Source organism: Oncorhynchus masou, chromosome 24 (genome assembly GCF_036934945.1).
Source record: "Oncorhynchus masou masou isolate Uvic2021 chromosome 24, UVic_Omas_1.1, whole genome shotgun sequence".
Lineage (NCBI taxonomy): Eukaryota > Metazoa > Chordata > Actinopteri > Salmoniformes > Salmonidae > Oncorhynchus > Oncorhynchus masou.
Genome location: NC_088235.1, coordinates 65,779,133 through 65,795,909, shown reverse-complemented (window position 1 = coordinate 65,795,909; position 16,777 = coordinate 65,779,133). Strand labels below are relative to the sequence as shown.

The 16,777-nt window shown below is 41.3% G+C and overlaps 2 protein-coding genes across 2 annotated transcripts in view; both read right to left on the bottom strand.

The window, feature by feature from the left end:
- Nucleotides 1-3,783: 3,783 nt before the first annotated feature.
- On the bottom strand, nucleotides 3,784-6,652 carry npm3 (nucleophosmin/nucleoplasmin, 3). Its single transcript, XM_064934592.1, has 5 exons — nucleotides 6,479-6,652; nucleotides 6,097-6,182; nucleotides 5,708-5,827; nucleotides 5,362-5,455; nucleotides 3,784-5,007 (listed from the first exon to the last, which is right to left on the bottom strand). The coding sequence occupies exons 1-5, from the start codon at nucleotides 6,561-6,563 to the stop codon at nucleotides 4,910-4,912; spliced, it is 483 nt and encodes a 160-aa protein (XP_064790664.1). The 5' UTR covers nucleotides 6,564-6,652; the 3' UTR covers nucleotides 3,784-4,909.
- A 4,760-nt stretch (nucleotides 6,653-11,412) lies between these two features.
- Nucleotides 11,413-16,777, bottom strand: part of LOC135512503 (protein O-GlcNAcase-like) — a 32,749-nt gene continuing 27,384 nt past the window's right edge. The window contains exons 14-18 of the mRNA XM_064934591.1: nucleotides 15,963-16,067; nucleotides 15,615-15,706; nucleotides 15,329-15,521; nucleotides 14,983-15,142; nucleotides 11,413-14,629 (exon numbers count right to left, since the gene is read on the bottom strand). Coding sequence (XP_064790663.1) covers nucleotides 14,493-14,629; nucleotides 14,983-15,142; nucleotides 15,329-15,521; nucleotides 15,615-15,706; nucleotides 15,963-16,067 — 687 coding nt within the window. The 3' untranslated portion in view covers nucleotides 11,413-14,492. The remainder of the gene's footprint in view (nucleotides 14,630-14,982; nucleotides 15,143-15,328; nucleotides 15,522-15,614; nucleotides 15,707-15,962; nucleotides 16,068-16,777) is intronic.

Genomic DNA, 16,777 nt, shown 5'->3' with positions numbered 1-16,777 from the left:
ACTCTATATCATCTACTGCATCTTTATGTAATACATGTATCACTAGCCACATTTAAACTATGCCACTTTGTTTACATACTCATCTCATATGCATATACTGTACTCGATACCATCTACTGCATCTTGCCTATGCTGCTCTGTACCATCACTCATTCATATATCTTTACGTACATATTCTTATCCCCTTACACTTATGTGTATAAGACAGTAGTTTTGGAATTGTTAGTTAGATTACTTGTTGGTTATTACTGCATTGTCGGAACTGGAAGCACAAGCATTTCGCTACACTCGCATTAACATCTGCTAACCATGTGTATGTGACAAATAATATTGGATTTGGAACTTTTGGCTTACCCAAACTCAGTAACGTAATCTGATTACATTCAGTTACTTGCAGATAACTTTCCCCTTAAGATGCATTAGAAGGGGCCTCCCAGGTAGGGCAGTGGTCCAAGGCACTGCATTGCATCTAGTAGCTGTGCCACTAGAGATCCTGGTTCGAGTCGGGAGACCCATGGGAGACCCATGGGGCAGCGCGCAATTGGCCCAGTGTTTTCCGGGTTAGGGGAGGGTTTGTCCTTGTCCCATCATGCTCTAGCGACTCCTGTGGTGGGATTAAGCCGGCATTGTCAAGAAGTGAGATTAGAATAAGAATAAGGTATGTAAAAGGCTGTTTTTATTTGTAATGAATGTGCTAACATTTCTAAAAACCTGTTTGTTTTGTGTGTAGATTGATTAGGACAGTAGTTGGACAGTTTTTATTTAATCCATTTAGAATAATGTAACAAAATGTGGAAAGTCAAGGGATCTGAATACTTTCCGAATGCACTGTATATACTGTATGAAAAATGCCAATTATTTTATATTTCAACATGTGTCATACTTATATGTACTTGTATGTGTGGACACATAAAAAGCCTATGTTTCCACCATATATGCCCATATAAAGCGTAAGTAATTTAGATACAGTTGAAGTCGGCAGTTTCCATACACTTAGGTGGGAGTCATTAAAACTCATTCTTCAACCACTCCACACATTTCTTGTTAACAAACTATAGCTTTGGCAAGTCGGTTAGGACACCTACTTTGTGCATGACACAAGTAATTTTTCCAAAAATTGTTTACAGACAGATTATTTAACTTATAATTCACTGTATCAATTCCAGTAGGTCAGAAGTTTACATACACTAAGTAGACTGTGCCTTTTAAACAACTTGGAAAATTCCAGAAAATTATGTCATAGCTTTAGAAGCTTCCGATATGCTAATTGACATAATTTGAGTCAATTTGAGGTGTAATTGTGGATGTATTTCAAGGTCTACCTTCAAACTCAGTGCCTCTTTGCTTGACATCATTGGAAAATCAAAAGAAATCAGCCAGGACCTCAGGAAAACAAATTGTAGAGCTCCACAGGTCTGCTTTATCCTTGGGAGCAATTTCCAAACACCTGAAGGTACCATGTTCATCTGTACAAACAATAGTACACAAGTATAAACACCATGGGACCACGCAGCTGTCATACCGCTCAGGAAGGAGACGCATTCCGTCTCCTAGAGATTAACATATTTTGGTGCGAAATGTGCAAATCAATCCCAGAACAACAGCAAGGGACCTTGTGAAGATGCTGGAGGAAACGGGTACAAAAGTGTATATATACATCCAAGGTAAAACGAGTTCTATATCGACATAACCTGAAAGGCCACTCGGCAAGGAAGAACCCACTGCTCCAAAACCACCATAAAAAAGCCAGACTTCGGATTGCAACTGCAGATGGGGACAAATATTGTACTTTTTGGAGAAATATCCTCTGGTCTGATGAAACACAAATATAACTGTTTGTGGGGTGCTTTGCTGCAGGAGGGACTGGTGCACCAGAAAATCACATTGTAGGATTTTTAATGAATTTATTTGCAAATTATGGTGGAAAATAAGTATTTGGTCACCTACAAACAAGCAAGATTTCTGGCTCTCACAGACCTGTAACTTATTCTTTAAGAGGCTCCTCTGTCCTCCACTCGTTACCTGTATTAATGGCACCTGTTTGAACTTGTTATCAGTATAAAAGACACCTGTCCACAAACTCAAACAGTCACACTCCAAACTCCACTATGGCCAAGACCAAAGAGCTGTCAAAGGACACCAGAAACAAAATTGTAGACCTGCACCAGGCTGTGAAGACTGAATCTGCAATAGGTAAGCAGCTTGGTTTGAAGAAATCAACTGTGGGAGCAATTATTAGGAAATGGAAGACATACAAGACCACTGATAATCTCCCTCGATCTGGGGCTCCACGCAAGATCTCACCCCTTGGGGTCAAAATGATCACAAGAACGGTGAGCAAAAATCCCAGTGAATGACCTGCAGAGAGCTGGGACCAAAGTAACAAAGCCTACCACCAGCAAGGCCATTGAAGATGAAATGTGGCTGGGTCTTTCAGCATGACAATGATCCCAAACACACCGCCCGGGCAACGAAGGAGTGGCTTTGTAAGAAGCATTTCAAGGTCCTGGAGTGGCCGAGCCAGTCTCCAGATCTCAACCCCATAGAAAATCTTTGGAGGGAGTTGAAAGTCCTTGTTGCCCAGCAACAGCCCCAAAACATCACTGCTCTAGAGGAGATCTGCATGGAGGAATGGGTGAAAATACCAGCAACAGTGTGTGAAAACCTTGTGAAGACTTACAGAAAACATTTGACCTCTGTCATTGCCAACAAAGGGTATATAACAAAGTATTGAGAAACTTTTGTTATTGACCAAATACTTATTTTCCACCATAATTTGCAAATTCATTAAAAATCCTACAATGTGATTTTCTGGATTTTATTTTCTCATTTTGTCCGTCATAGTTGAAGTGTACCTATGATGAAAATTACAGGCCTCATCTTTTTAAGTGGGAGAACTTGCACAATTGGTGGCTGACAATACTTTTTTGCCCCTCTGTACAAATCATGTTTATATGCAAAATAGCATTGTTTTGTGTGGTGAATTACATGTTGTTGGGTTGTCAGACAAACACAGTAAGTCATTGGATCTATTCTGTAGAGAGAGCACCAACAGCTCTGTCTGTGCAGAGGATTTCTGTTTAGTGGATTTTACACAGGCAGTTATGTTAGACCCCCTAGTGTTCATATTTCTCACCTATTAGTTTATATATATTGGTTTTTTAAATTTTATATAGTCGATAATGTCAGATCTACCCTCCTACAGTTCTCAGCCATGTCCTGCTATACGCCATAGTACATCTGCAAGCCTTAAGTGAGGGAAAACAAATGTCTTCTATGTGTGAAACTATTCCTGAAGCTCTTAAAGTTCTCTCCCATAAATTATGTTCAGCCAGATTCCCCTCTCCAGACCAATAAATGTCTAGAAAGAGAAGCTCACATCTATTAACCTTTGAAACTGGGCTGTGTTTATCAAGTGCCTGCATTTAAGCCAAATGGAATGCCTTATACCAGGGTTTCCCAAACTCGGTCCTTGAACCAGCTGATTCAAATAACCAACCCACCATCGAGCTTTGCTTATTTGAATCCGCTGAGTAGCGCTAGGGTAACAACCAACACGTGCACCCAGGACCGAGTTTGGGAAACTCTTGTCTTACACCTCAAGCTATGTGTAAGGGTACATCTGCCTATTGTTTATGTGTGAAGGGGCAAGGCATATCTTAAGAATAACACAATTCAATGAAATACCATAGCCTCTGATGACCAATCAACACTGGGCGCAACATGAGATGTCAGACTCAAATGTACAATTGATTTGTTAAAAAGCCAATAAATGAGACCTAATAATACCAAAAGTGTTTTTATTTATAGAATCTGAAAATGTACAACAAAAATGACCAAAGGATCAATTAGCAAGCTTTCATTTCCCTAAATAGTACAAAACGGACCATAACTTTTTTGTGCGGCTACTTTCAATAACCAATGTAAGCTTGAGTGTTTCTCAAGGCTACCTGGCTAACTTATTTATCCTGATTTGTTCAAATCCAACCCAGCCAGAAGAGCAAGAAAACCAATACATTAACCCCCACCTCTCCAACCCCCTTCCCCACCAACCTGGAAACCCCATTTACAATTAGATTTAATGTTATCCAAATAAACGATAGCATGCAAACATGAATGTATATCCACTTTCACCAACAAAGGTACATTTCAACTCTGAAAGTCAACAGTAAAAAAATTCAGTCAACTGATGGTGCTGTAACCACAAGAAAGTATGTAAGAAACTATGGCAGGGATTCATTCAGATCATTGACAACTAAAAGGTAATTTCTGACTGAACCGACATGTGTACCATTTACCGTGAATGTGGTTTCCGCATGGCCGATCGGATTGGGTCCCAGCCTAATATTTCCCAAAAATATATCCCATTTAGCAGACGCTTTTGTCCAAAGCGACTTACAAGTTGGCTGGGACCACTCCTTTTACATATGGGTGGCCCCAGCGGGAATCGAACCCACGACGCTTGGCGTTGCAAGCGCCATGCTCTACCAACTGAGCCACACAGGACCAAAAGTTTAGTTATCCATTTCCACTCAACCAAACACTTGTTACAATAATAATAAAACCATCTTAGGATCTTGATTGTATTTAATACATTGCAATTGATTCTTTATAATGGAACCAAACAATTCCACAGCTGAAAACAAGAGCTCACTCCAACAGGCCAAAGAGAGTAGACTAATCCCGAGGACATGGTTCAGTAACCACAACCCAAACATGGCCACAGCCAAAGATAAAAAATTAGGCCCATATTCGTGCATCTTTCATCCATAATTTCCCCCCGGTATGTTTCTTCCCACATTCCTAAACAACTTTCTTGTGGGATAGAGAATCTGAATTTCATGTTTCCTATTGGTACAAGAATCTTTATTCCCTAAATAAACATTTATTAATCAGATATCCAGTCTCTTTACAACTTCTGTTTCTTTTTGGCTGGTTTGATGGGGATTATCTCTTCGTCCAAGTCTTCTTCTTCGCTAGACAAGTCAGAGTCAGCGTTGTCAGAGGCTGGTAGAGGAGGACACAAGTTATCAAATCACGAGGAAAAAAGCAGTTCCTCAGTTAGGACTGTTTACTCTGTCTCACTGTCAACAGCTCAGAGAACTTACAGACTATCCCTTTAAAAGGAAAGATTCACCAATTTTGAATGTTAGTTTTTTTGTGCATCTCTAAACACTGCTACACCCATTCCCAGGGTCATTTCATGTTTCCATGTGTATCTGAGCCATTGACGCTTAAATAGGCAGAAATACAGCCGGTATGACGAGTTTTGCATCATATGATGGGTGAATCTTCTCCTTTAAATGTATATGTGGTCATGATCATGTCCTTACAGGCCAATTATTAAAACAATCATTTTACCAATGAGGTGCAGACCGCTAACTGTCACTGGTCCGGTACCCGACTTCAGTCTAATGGTGACAGGGGCCTTCAGCTCAAACTCCCCAAGACTCACCTGAGAAAGAAAACAATTGAGATTTCCAACCACACACACACACACACGGCAGACCGGCAAGGCAGACATTTAATCCAAAATCAATCCCTAGCACTTTCAGATCCACACAAACATCTGAAACCTCAGGTGGCCAATGCATTTCCCACGTGGAAAGTCAGAAACTTTAAAATAAGCAGTGTGTAGGAGAATGTAGAATTGTCTTCTTTTGAATCTCATGTTTCATTCCCCTCACGGTGTATGTGTGCCACTCACCATTGGCAGGCAGTTGATATGGAGGTTGGCGACAGGTACAGAAATAGTTTTCCCCTGGTGGTTCATAGCGGTCACCTCCACCACATTACTCTCCTCCTTCGCTCCCTCTCCCAAGCAAACCTAGAAATGTATACAACATTTGTACAGGAACTTCGCTCCCTCAAAATAGAATCATTACAGTGGATTTTTTTAGAGGCATTACATCATTGATTCACTAATTTTTCTGTATCAGAGGCATGTAAGCTATGCTACAGCAACATAACTCTGGACCCTGGCACACCTGATACCACTGGTTCCAATGTCATGATTATCATGTTTCAGAAAAAAGTTAGTCTAATTGTACAAAGAGAGTGAAGTGATGTAGTTAGCTAACTTAAAGTAAAACCTACCGTCCGTAGCTCGAGAAAGTGTTCCAAATCCTCCTCTTCGTCCCCTTGGAATGTGTAGAACGGTACTTTGGAGGATAATTCACAACCTACGAAGATACAATGTTACAATGTTGCAATTTTAGCTAACGTTACACGTGTTTCAGAAACGGATGTTAACATTAGCGCGTACAGTTGGGGTGTATAAGAATTATGACGACAAAATCTAAATATATTTCAGCAGCCTTTCTTACAATATATTTCTCTCTAAATCGGTTACTCTCATTGTAAAACAAAAATATAAAAAATGCAATCAAACACGATCCAAAATACATGATGGCATCCCCACGTGTGCTGCTACCAAGCATTTTATACAACAGATTGTTTTATAAAAGGCGATCCTTACTGAATACATAGCTCTCCAGTCTCGATTGGCCAACACTCCCGTGGTCTTCCGAGCAGCAATCATCTTCTCCGTGACTGTGCGACATAATTGATTGTGTGAAAATAAAGTAAATGTATTAGCTCGATTGAAGATCAGACTCGCTTTCAAGAGATGCAACATATGACGTCAAAACAAATCGCGTCGCAGGCGTAAATACGTTTCAACGTGTGTTTGAAGGGGAGGGGCCAGTGGGCTTTGGTGTGGATCTGGAGTTGACTTGTTACAGGATGAGTTATTGTTGGTCTATCAATATAAGAAGTTAGAACAACTAATTCCTTATAAACTAGGTTTCCATCCAATTGGCGACAGATTTTCATGCGAATATTCTAGAATCCACATCACGAAAATACTCGCATTTTCCCATCAGTGGTGTGTTTCCACCAAATGGACTTGTGGCTAAAAATCAGGTCGTGATAGCATAGTGCACACAAAATATATTTTTCACTACAGTTTTCATGCACCAAATAAAAAGTTCATGTTTCCATCGCATGTTCAACTCTACTGATAGTTTTGTTACAAACACTTTTGCGTTAAATAGCAAATATGCCTACTTTGGTCTTGGCAAGTGTACTCTAGCCAACAACTGGCAGATACAGTGCGGGTAGACTGTGCGGTACTCTACATGATGCTATTATATACAGTACCAGTCAAATGTTTGGACACACCTACTCATTCAAGGGTTTTTCTTTATTTTTACTATTTTCAACATTGTAGAATAATAATGAAGACATCACAACTATAGAATAACACATATCATGTAGTAACCAAACAAGTGTTAAACAAATCAAAATATATTTTAGATTTGAGATTGTTCAAAGTAGCCACCCTTTGACTTGATGACAGCCTTTGCACACTCTTTTAGCATTTTCTCAACCAGTTTCACCTGAAATGCTTTTCAAACAGTCTTGAAGAAGTTCCCATATGCTGAGCACGTGTTGGCTGCTTTTCATACACTCTGCGGTCCAACTCATCCCAACTAATGGGGATCCTACTAAATACAGTAGTCTACATAATACCTGTTACATAGTTACAGCTGTTTACTTGCTTGTTATGCCCACTATGATACACTTGCTCCCATTGGAAACGACAGGCTCTGGTCTATTTTGGGTTAGTTATAAACATCTTTGGTATGACTTTACGCAAATAAAAACTATGGATGGAAACGTGGTTAGAGAACATGATCGAATCCTATGTACAGTCGTGGCCAAAAGTTTTGAGAATGACACATTAATTTTCAAAGTCTGTTGCCTCAGTTTGTATGATTGCAATTTTCATATACTCCAGAATGTTATGAAGAGTGATCAGATGAATTGCAAAGTCCCTCTTTGCCATGCAAATTAACCGAATCCCCCAAAAACATTTCCACTGAATTACAGCGCTGCCACAAAAGGACCAGCTGACATCATGTCAGTGATTGTCTCATTAACACAGGTGTGAGTGTTGAAGAGGACAAGGCTGGAGATCACTCTGTCATGCTGATTGAGTTCGAATAACAGACTGGAAGCTTCAAAAGGAGGGTGGTGCTTGGAATCATTGTTCTTCCTCTGTAAACCATGGTTACCAGCAAGGAAACATGTGCCGTCATCATTGCTTTGCACAAAAAGGGCTTCACAGGCAAGGATATTGCTGCCATTAAGATTGCACCTAAATCAACCATTTATCGGATCATCAAGAACTTCATGGAGAGCGGTTCAATTGTTGTGAAGAAGGCTTCAGAGCGCCCAGGAAAGTCCAGCAAGCACCAGGACTGTCTTCTAAAGTTGATTCAGCTGCGGGATCGGGGCACTACCAGTACAGAGCTTGCTCAGGAATGGCAGCAGGCAGGTGTGAGTGCATCTGCACGCACAGTGAGGCAAAGAGGATGGCCTGGTGTCAAGAAGGGCAGCAAAGAAGTCACTTCTCTTCAGGAAAAACATTGGGGACAGTTTGATATATTCTGCAAAAGGTACAGGGATTGGACTGCTGAGGACTTTTCTCTGATGAATCCCCTTTTCGATTGTTTGGGGCATCTGGAAAAAAAGCTTGTCCAGAGAAGACAAGGTGAGTGCTACCATCAGTCCTGTGTCATGCCAACAGTAAAGCTTCCTGTGACCATTCATGTGTGTGGTTGCTTCTCAGCCAAGGGAGTGGGCTCACTCACAATTTTGCCTAAGAACACAGCCATGAATAAAGAATGGTAGCAACACATCCTCCGAGAGCAACTGCTCCCAACCATCCAGGAACAGTTTGGTGACGAACAATGCCGTTTCCAGCATGATGGAGCTCCTTGCCATAAGGCAAAAGTGATAACTAAGTGGCTCGGGGAACAGAACATCGATATTTTGGGCCCATGGCCAGGAAACTCCTCAGACCTACGCCACCTTATTGAAATTAAAACTAGTTAAGGGAAATTTGCAGCCTGAATGGAGAATGCTGGAGCCAGTCCATGGGAAACACATGTATTACTGGGCACATCCAGCCTAGTGCAGATATCGCACACATGCACTGTCGGCTGCTTAGGCTATAACTAATGAGGATCCTAATAAATACAGTAGTCTACACAATACCTGTTAAATAGTTGCAGCTGTTTACACAACTCACCCAGTCATATCAGTAATCATAACACATTTTTCACAAGTTCATACAATACACTACAACACTTTTTAAATTGTTTAATATTATAAACCATTTATTTTACATACACATTTTACAGAAATGAGTTTCAGTAAACATCCCCCTCAAAAAAACTTATGTCCCTATGTATGTATCATCAAATGCAGGCCTACAATAATCCCATCCAATTGCAGCTATACTTTCAAAATCAGGAGGCAGAAAAAAAAGCAGTCGTCACAATAGCACAAGCAATGATAAAATGTCAGACGTTATGGAAAAGTGAATCCTTCAATATGTGGTGAACTGGGAGGATACATGTTCCTATTCTCTCTGGGAAATTTACTTGACCACCACAGAATAATATAGTATGGAGGGTGACGTGTTGAATAGAGCAGACTAATATACTTCAATCTAACTAGTGTTTAAAATGTTTGAACTGATTCAGGCTTGTGCTCATTGAGAAATGACAAATCAGAAAGCTCATTTTTGTTAACAAAAATACTTGTCATCTTTTCCCCCTATTCCTTTTAATTGACTTGTCTCGTCTGCGGTGACGTCATAGGTTGAGGAAGGGCATCAAGCTATCAACCCCCCCCCCCCCCCACATCCACAGACTAATATGGATGTGATTTTTTTTTTTTCTTCTGTTTGCTAAACCAAACAAATCTAATAAGCATCATGCATAGCACAGATGTACTGTATGTAGCAGTATCAAAACATCACATTGGCAGGCAGCTAGGACAAAGCAACAACATGAGCTACAGCTGATCCTTCTGTTACAAAAAGAAGGCTTCATGTTAGGATCAAAGTGCTTTACATGAACAAAAACAGCAAAATGAGAAACACTGAGTATAAAACATTTAACACATACGTAGATACAAAAGGCCTAGGTATAGTATATCACTCCCTCCATTTCTCTTGACACAGCCAGGGCCAGTGAAGATAGTCAGTCAATGTCACTCTAGCTTAACAACCCTAACTGGGAGAAGGGCAGCAATGGTATTCAAGTGGGTGCAATGTTGTAGGACGTTGCAGATGTGGCGTACAGAGCCGACATGGTTCCTCATTCTGCTTTGCTTTGAATCGCGTCTGTTCTACACAGTATATTTCTAACTGAACATGCTGTCCTGGATAAGACTCTGGTTAGTGGTTAGCTTTCCTCAGCACATCATGGGAAGTTGGGAAATAGAGCAGCTGTATTATAGTGGGAGTGCTAAAGCATCTGCAAACTGTTCCGTCCTATTTTCACATTTTCTAACATTAAGATTTGGCTCATCTCTCTTGGCTTAAGAGCCAGAGCACTGGATTTGTGACTGAATCTAGAGACCTTTCAGAGCAGATGGCCCACCGTTGATTCAAGGTGCGTTCATGAACCCACCCATTCTCAAGTCCCCTTATGTATATGTCAGGTGGATTGACAGTAGATAAGAGTGCATGATAATCACCTGTGAGCAACAGTACAGGGCAATAGGCCCCTTGGAGATATCCACAGGTAGAAAAATCATATAGAAAGGCAATGAACCAAAAGGCAATAAAAAAGCAATATAAACATACTGTAAAAAATAGGGATGCGCATCTTTCCTTTTTAAGACTATTCTATACATATCTAGATACTATACAGGAACGATACGTTTTAGTTTGAAACAATTCTGTGCCATTAGGTTTGATTAGAGAAGGAATCGATGCGATTCGGTCGAGGCGATGCACTCACATTTGTTGCATAAACACATTCATTTTCCATTCTAAATTAAAATCTGCTGTTGATGGAGCTAATGAGCTGGGCCTTTGTATGTGTGTGTTCGTGTAAATTATTTATTTCTATGCGGTGTATGTACTATGCAGGCACCTGAGATGAGCCATAAGGGAGACTCGGCATCTACCACCCCATTACCAGATTTGTGTGTGTGTGTGTGTGTGTGTGGGGAGGGGGGGAGGCATGTTTTTTTGTCCCCCCACTGATTCTGAAATCAAAATTGAGAAATTGTGCAGATTAAGTGTTTGAGCTAGCAAAGTATCAATATTTATTGTTCACAAATTAGCTATGACCTAGGCAATGAATATATATATATAATAACTTTGTTTCAAAATTGAATGGTTTTGACCGTTTGGAAGTTATGGAGTGATATCCTCGTGTGGACCATGCAGTGCACCTCGCAAAAGTGATTGGTATCCTTGTCATGAAATTATCAAATTTACCCTGTATATCTAAAAATGACCATCTACACAGATTGCTAAAAGCAAAACTATCAAAACTATTGCTGATGGTGAACCTGAATAATCAAAACAATCTAGTGTAATCCCTGTTCAGCAGGTATAGCCAGATGAGTTGTCTCTGGTAGCTTACTTTTATTCTGGTAAAACACAATTTTCAACAGCACATAGATAGCAATAACGTAGCAAAATACATAAGTTGTCACTCAACTAATAAAGCTTGATATCATGCAAGCCATTTTAGCATTTGCATGCTGAAGGTGCCGCACAGATGTGCAAGAGCAGGAACAGGTCGCCTACATTGTGCTGGTCAGCGTGCAAAACTGGGCACTGTGCGCAGTTTGACCAACAGTTTGTGAATACAACCTGCAATTTGGGGCATTCCTGAATGTGGCCATTCTTATCCTGAATATGCAGATGCAGGAATATCCACATACAGGAACACCACAAATTGCGGGCCGCAATTGCACCCTTCTCATACACCTTCCAAACCAAGATCTTATCTTTTTAATTTAGCATCCCGATAACATTTTGCCAACTTCTCTTTATATATGAAAGGTATTGCTGGCGACTTGGTTGCGGTACAGTTCTGCCCTAGGCTTAGTATGAAATGTAGCCGTAATGCTGAGGTGGCATTGGCACGCTCTTAAGGTCTTGATGGTTGCTAGGCACCACCAGTTACTACTATCATCCTGGCAGTTCTAAACTTGGCGAGACATGTCACTTCACCCATCTTCGCGTAGCCCACCATATACACACTTTTCTTAACTATAACTGGATGGATCCATAAAGAATTATCGTTGGAATAGACATCACCGAATGACAAAAATATTGGAATAAAAGTAGGCCAATCCAATTGAAGGCATCAAATTGTTGCTTACTGAAACTCCCAGTCATCCAACTGTTATAATACATTTGATTGACACAGCGGCCTTCCTGCGTGGTCAACTATTTCAGCACCGCTTTGAGACAAGCATGGGGTCTTGATAAATCAAAGTCAGATTTTTCTTTTCACCGAACCTCTGTTTGGACATTGGTAAGACTACAATTAGGCTGTGGTAATGTTAGCTAAGTTGAGGTGAGTGCTGCTCATGATCATCTTGTCTGGTTGGCACATTTATTAGCAGTGACCAGAACATTTTGCCAGCATGTTAAGTGGATTATTTTGCTCTTCACTGGCAGTCACTTAGTAGCCTAGGCTTACTCCCGACCAAAAGCCTCTGACTTGTCTTAATTAATGTGATTTTGTTTCACTGAATCTCGTCTGTATATTTTGTTAATTCTCTGTCTGGGAAAATAAGTGGTGGTATAGCTCATCGATCGGTTTGCTCATCCATCACAGATCAGAAACATTTAGCATGCAATAATGTAGCCCAAGTATGTTGTCTGTTTAATTAACAAAATAAATATTGATTTCACGTGCATGCTGCAGCCATATAGGCCACACAGACCAGTAACATATTTAAACTCAATACATGGCATTCTATTTTTTGGGGGGAAAAATGAGTTGTTTCTTAGGTCCAGCCTAAACTGAATTAATAATGGAATTATTAAAATAGGATGTCCACCCACATTGGCCCCACGTCTACTCCCACACTTGCCGGCATGTGCACGGGAGATATTAAAAAAAAGGCTTATCCTGGCAAGAATGTGACTATGAATTGGGTCCTAAAAAACAGTGCCTGTTTAAAAAAACAAAAAAACATTATTTTTTTTTACAGGCAACATACCGTTAAGTCTGTCTGTAGGGTATCAGTTTGACTAGGCTACTGATATTGCCTGGGGTTGTTCGACATGCAAAACGCCTTGTAGATCAATGACTGTCAACAGTTACATGCAGTTCGACATTGAAGGAAAGACGACGCATCAGTTGTCACAAAAGTTGAGAAGTATTTTCAGAAGGTAGAAAGAATGTAATGAGCAAAACATTTTGGTTGAACTGGCCATTTGTAACGTTTAAATCGTTTTCTGACCGATGCATGCTACATTTGGATCGGTTTGGGGTCCATGGACCGGTGCACTTATATCTTAAAACATTTCAAATCGGGGACCGATGCGTATTGGGTAAATCGTTACATCCCTAGTAAAAAAGCATGGCCAAAAGCAAAGGGTTAAGGGAATAGACAAACCATAACTTAAGTGACAACTTCCACATATTCCTTTCTCTCTCTTCAAGGTTACCCATTTCTACTCAGGTGGGTTTCAAGCAAACAACTCGTTACTTAAGTCTTCAGAAGTTTCCTTGAACACTCAAACATATGATTTCATCTGCATGTCTGTCATGGTTAGGTAAACTATTGAGGAATCTAACACACCAGAAAGATAATTTTTCAAACTCAAGAGTGAAATGGACACACTAGAAAACAGTATAGGTGGAATCATAAACCACTTTCCACTCTTAGCTAGGAGGACCACCTGTGAAGAGGTGGTGCAGGAGAAAACTGTAATATACTTTAAAGGCCCCTTTTCCCCAACCAGCACCATGTCAGCTAGGCCTATACTAGGGTGTGGTGTCAGGATCTACTACCAAGTCTCAAATAACTCCCTATTAACTGCACTACCTTTAACCAGACAAAAGTAATGTGTTACATGGGGAATACGGTGCAATTTCAGATGGAGTAATATCTCAATACACCCCCTGACTGTGTCTGAGTGAGACACAGACAGACCCCCACTCGGGGCTACTGACAGTCAAGTTGAATGGTCTGAAAGGCTAATGGGAGTGGATGGCACCTGACCAGCTCCTACTTCCTGCAGCCGCATGGGGAACAGTCATCACCTCCATTCTGGAGACCAAAGACAGAGGGAAACCGTCCGCCATCTTGGCTCAAATCAACACACACAGGGCTTTACAGATAACCTCTGTGGCTCTTAACAGTTTCGGATTCTGTTTCAATCCGGCAGAGCTCTAGGCCTTTAGCGGCAGCACAGTGAATCTGTACAAGATGCGATGTTTCTGAACACGGTCTAAAAACAGGCGGCCTCTAGCCTCGTCTAGTCCAGGTGGTTTAAGTATAAAATCATCAAGTATTGGTTGTTTTGTAAAGGTAACAGACAGTGATCCTTAGCCTGGCTGACTTAAGCTTTCTATACAGCCCCATGGTTGCTTGGATAGCCAGGCTGTTAACTGTTTCAGAAGCTGCGTCCCGTGTTGATGATCTCGTAGTTGTTCTCAAAGACTGCGGCCCATGATGATTATGTCTTTGGGGAAGCCCTCCATCTTGGCAACCTCGAAGCAGCCAAGCTTACTGTAGAAGTCCATCATCCTCTTGTCTGTCTGACGCACCTCACAGAACGCACCAATGGAACCTGGGGGGAAAGTAAACAGCGTAGCAACATAAGTAACAGTTATGGTAACACTACTTAAAACCTGCAAATATGCGTTAGAATTTGGTATAAGCATGTATGAGCCTTTATATACTATTATAAGGATAATAATGTTACGTTATGGCTGGTATTTGGCTAGGACCATTATGAGATGAGGATACAACATAAGGGGGTCATACATGCTCATGACAAGCATCCTTATACATTAATTGGGATGTGGACGACTGAAGTTTTCGATAATGGATCATAGACGTTTGCTAGGGATGATTTGTAGATTAGTTCCCCAGAGCAAATGTGCTTGATTGATTAAGACAGGTTCTGTCAACTCCGCCTACCATTGGCCTTTAGGGAGGAGAGCAGGCATCCCATCATGCTCTTGGCCACGCTGGGGTCGGTGACCTTGGCATGTATGTCCACTTTGATGAGGGACGGGAAGTTGGAGAGGAATGACTCTGGGAGGCCCTCCTCCTCCTCATGGAAACTCAACATCATCTTCTACAGGAGGGGGAGAGAGATCGTTTGCCATTTTAGTAATTTAACAGACACTCTCAGCCAGGGCAATTGTGTGAAAGGGGTATTTGTGCATTTGACCAAAGTATCACAGAACTATATAAAAAAAGTATCACAGAACTAGAATAACAACAGTCAAGCGAAAGAGACTCCGTCAAACCAGTCTCCTACCTCAGCCTCAGAGAGGTCCTTCTGGCAGTCGGGCTTGTTGTATTTCTCCTGCATGGAGGGGATCCAGCTCATTTTACACTTCTTGACAAAGGGCTTGACGTCCACAGTGCCCAGAGCGTAACCACAGATCCCCTCCTCGTCCTCCAGGACAAACCCATAGTCTGGACTCAGGTTTAGGAACCCTCCGACTAACCTGAAGATATAATTCACATTAGGGTGAATTGTCTCCACTTCCATTGTTTTCAAAATAAATGTTAGATGACAACTAAAATAAAAAGGTTCTTACCTGTCGCCTATGAGGTCTGGCTCCTCTCCACAGAAGGGCAGTTCCTCCACTCCTTCAGAGTACATCTCTCTGCAGATCTTATAAACTGCATGCTGGAACACACGAGCAGTTAGAAAGGACTCAGGAAAACACAGGAATGGAGGACTGCTGACAGTGCAGAATGGGTAAACAGGCCTACAGATGAACCTCAAAGCAGTGTTTAAGTGAGGACAGCTCAGATACCAATAGCGTGTAGTTACACCCAGTCTGTTCAGCTAATCACTGACTGCATACAGGGAAATAACACCCACCCATACCCACACAGACAGACACATCTACTGGCAAAGGTGCCATAAAAACTCTCCTTACCTCATCTTTAGCATAGTAGGGCCTGATGGAATAGATTTTGGATGTTGGCAGTGCGGGAGGAGGCTGGAAGAAAAGATCATTTGCCCCGTCGATTGGCAATAATCTCTGTCGAGGGATCAAAACAGAAAGGTTCAGTATAACTGACATCAGGCACGGTCTCAGCATTCACTGTCTCAGAGCTCCTTTGCTACTGCTAAGACACTGTGGCACCAACAACAGCTGGGTGTCAAAGGAAGGTTAAACCAGCCAATGACCCAAGACATGGAAGTAAACATGACTAAAAATGGCTTCTGTGGCACTTTTGGCTAGACAGTGAGCAGCAGTAGCAAATCATCACATCTGTTTTTATGAAGGCATAGCACATAAAGAATGTTTTCTTTTAAAAGACAGAGGAATATGAGTTACATGTGTATATGGGAGGAGTAAAGGCTTGGTCTGAGAAAGGTGCTACTGGCTAAAGGAGATACTGCTGCTCCATTCCCCGTGTCTGGTCTAAGGCATCACTTTGAGTCGCTGGGCAGGGCAAGGCCCTCCTGTAGAGAGAAGTCATGATGCTGGCGCTGACACTGACAAAACTCCAGGAGCAAAACTACACAAGTCTAACATACAGGACCAGTCAAAAGTTAATTCAAGCGTTTTTCTTTATTTGTCCTTTTTTTCTACATTGTTGAATAATAGTGAAGACATCAAAACTATGAAATAACACATATGGAATCATGTAGTAACCAAAAAAGGTGTTTGGTGGCTACTTTGAAGAATCATGTAGTAACCTTTGCCTTGATGACAGCGTTGCACACTCTTGGGATACGCTCAAC

Bases quoted from the DNA above. Each gene is read 5' to 3' on its own strand.
- npm3 (XM_064934592.1), bottom strand. From the start codon at position 6,563: ATGTCGCACAGTCACGGAGAAGATGATTGCTGCTCGGAAGACCACGGG. The intron at 6,183-6,478 runs GTAAGGATCGCC...GTATCTTCGTAG, and splicing joins ACTGGAGAGCTATGTATTCA to GTTGTGAATTATCCTCCAAA. The intron at 5,828-6,096 runs GTAGGTTTTACT...ATACATTTCTAG, and splicing joins ACTTTCTCGAGCTACGGACG to GTTTGCTTGGGAGAGGGAGC.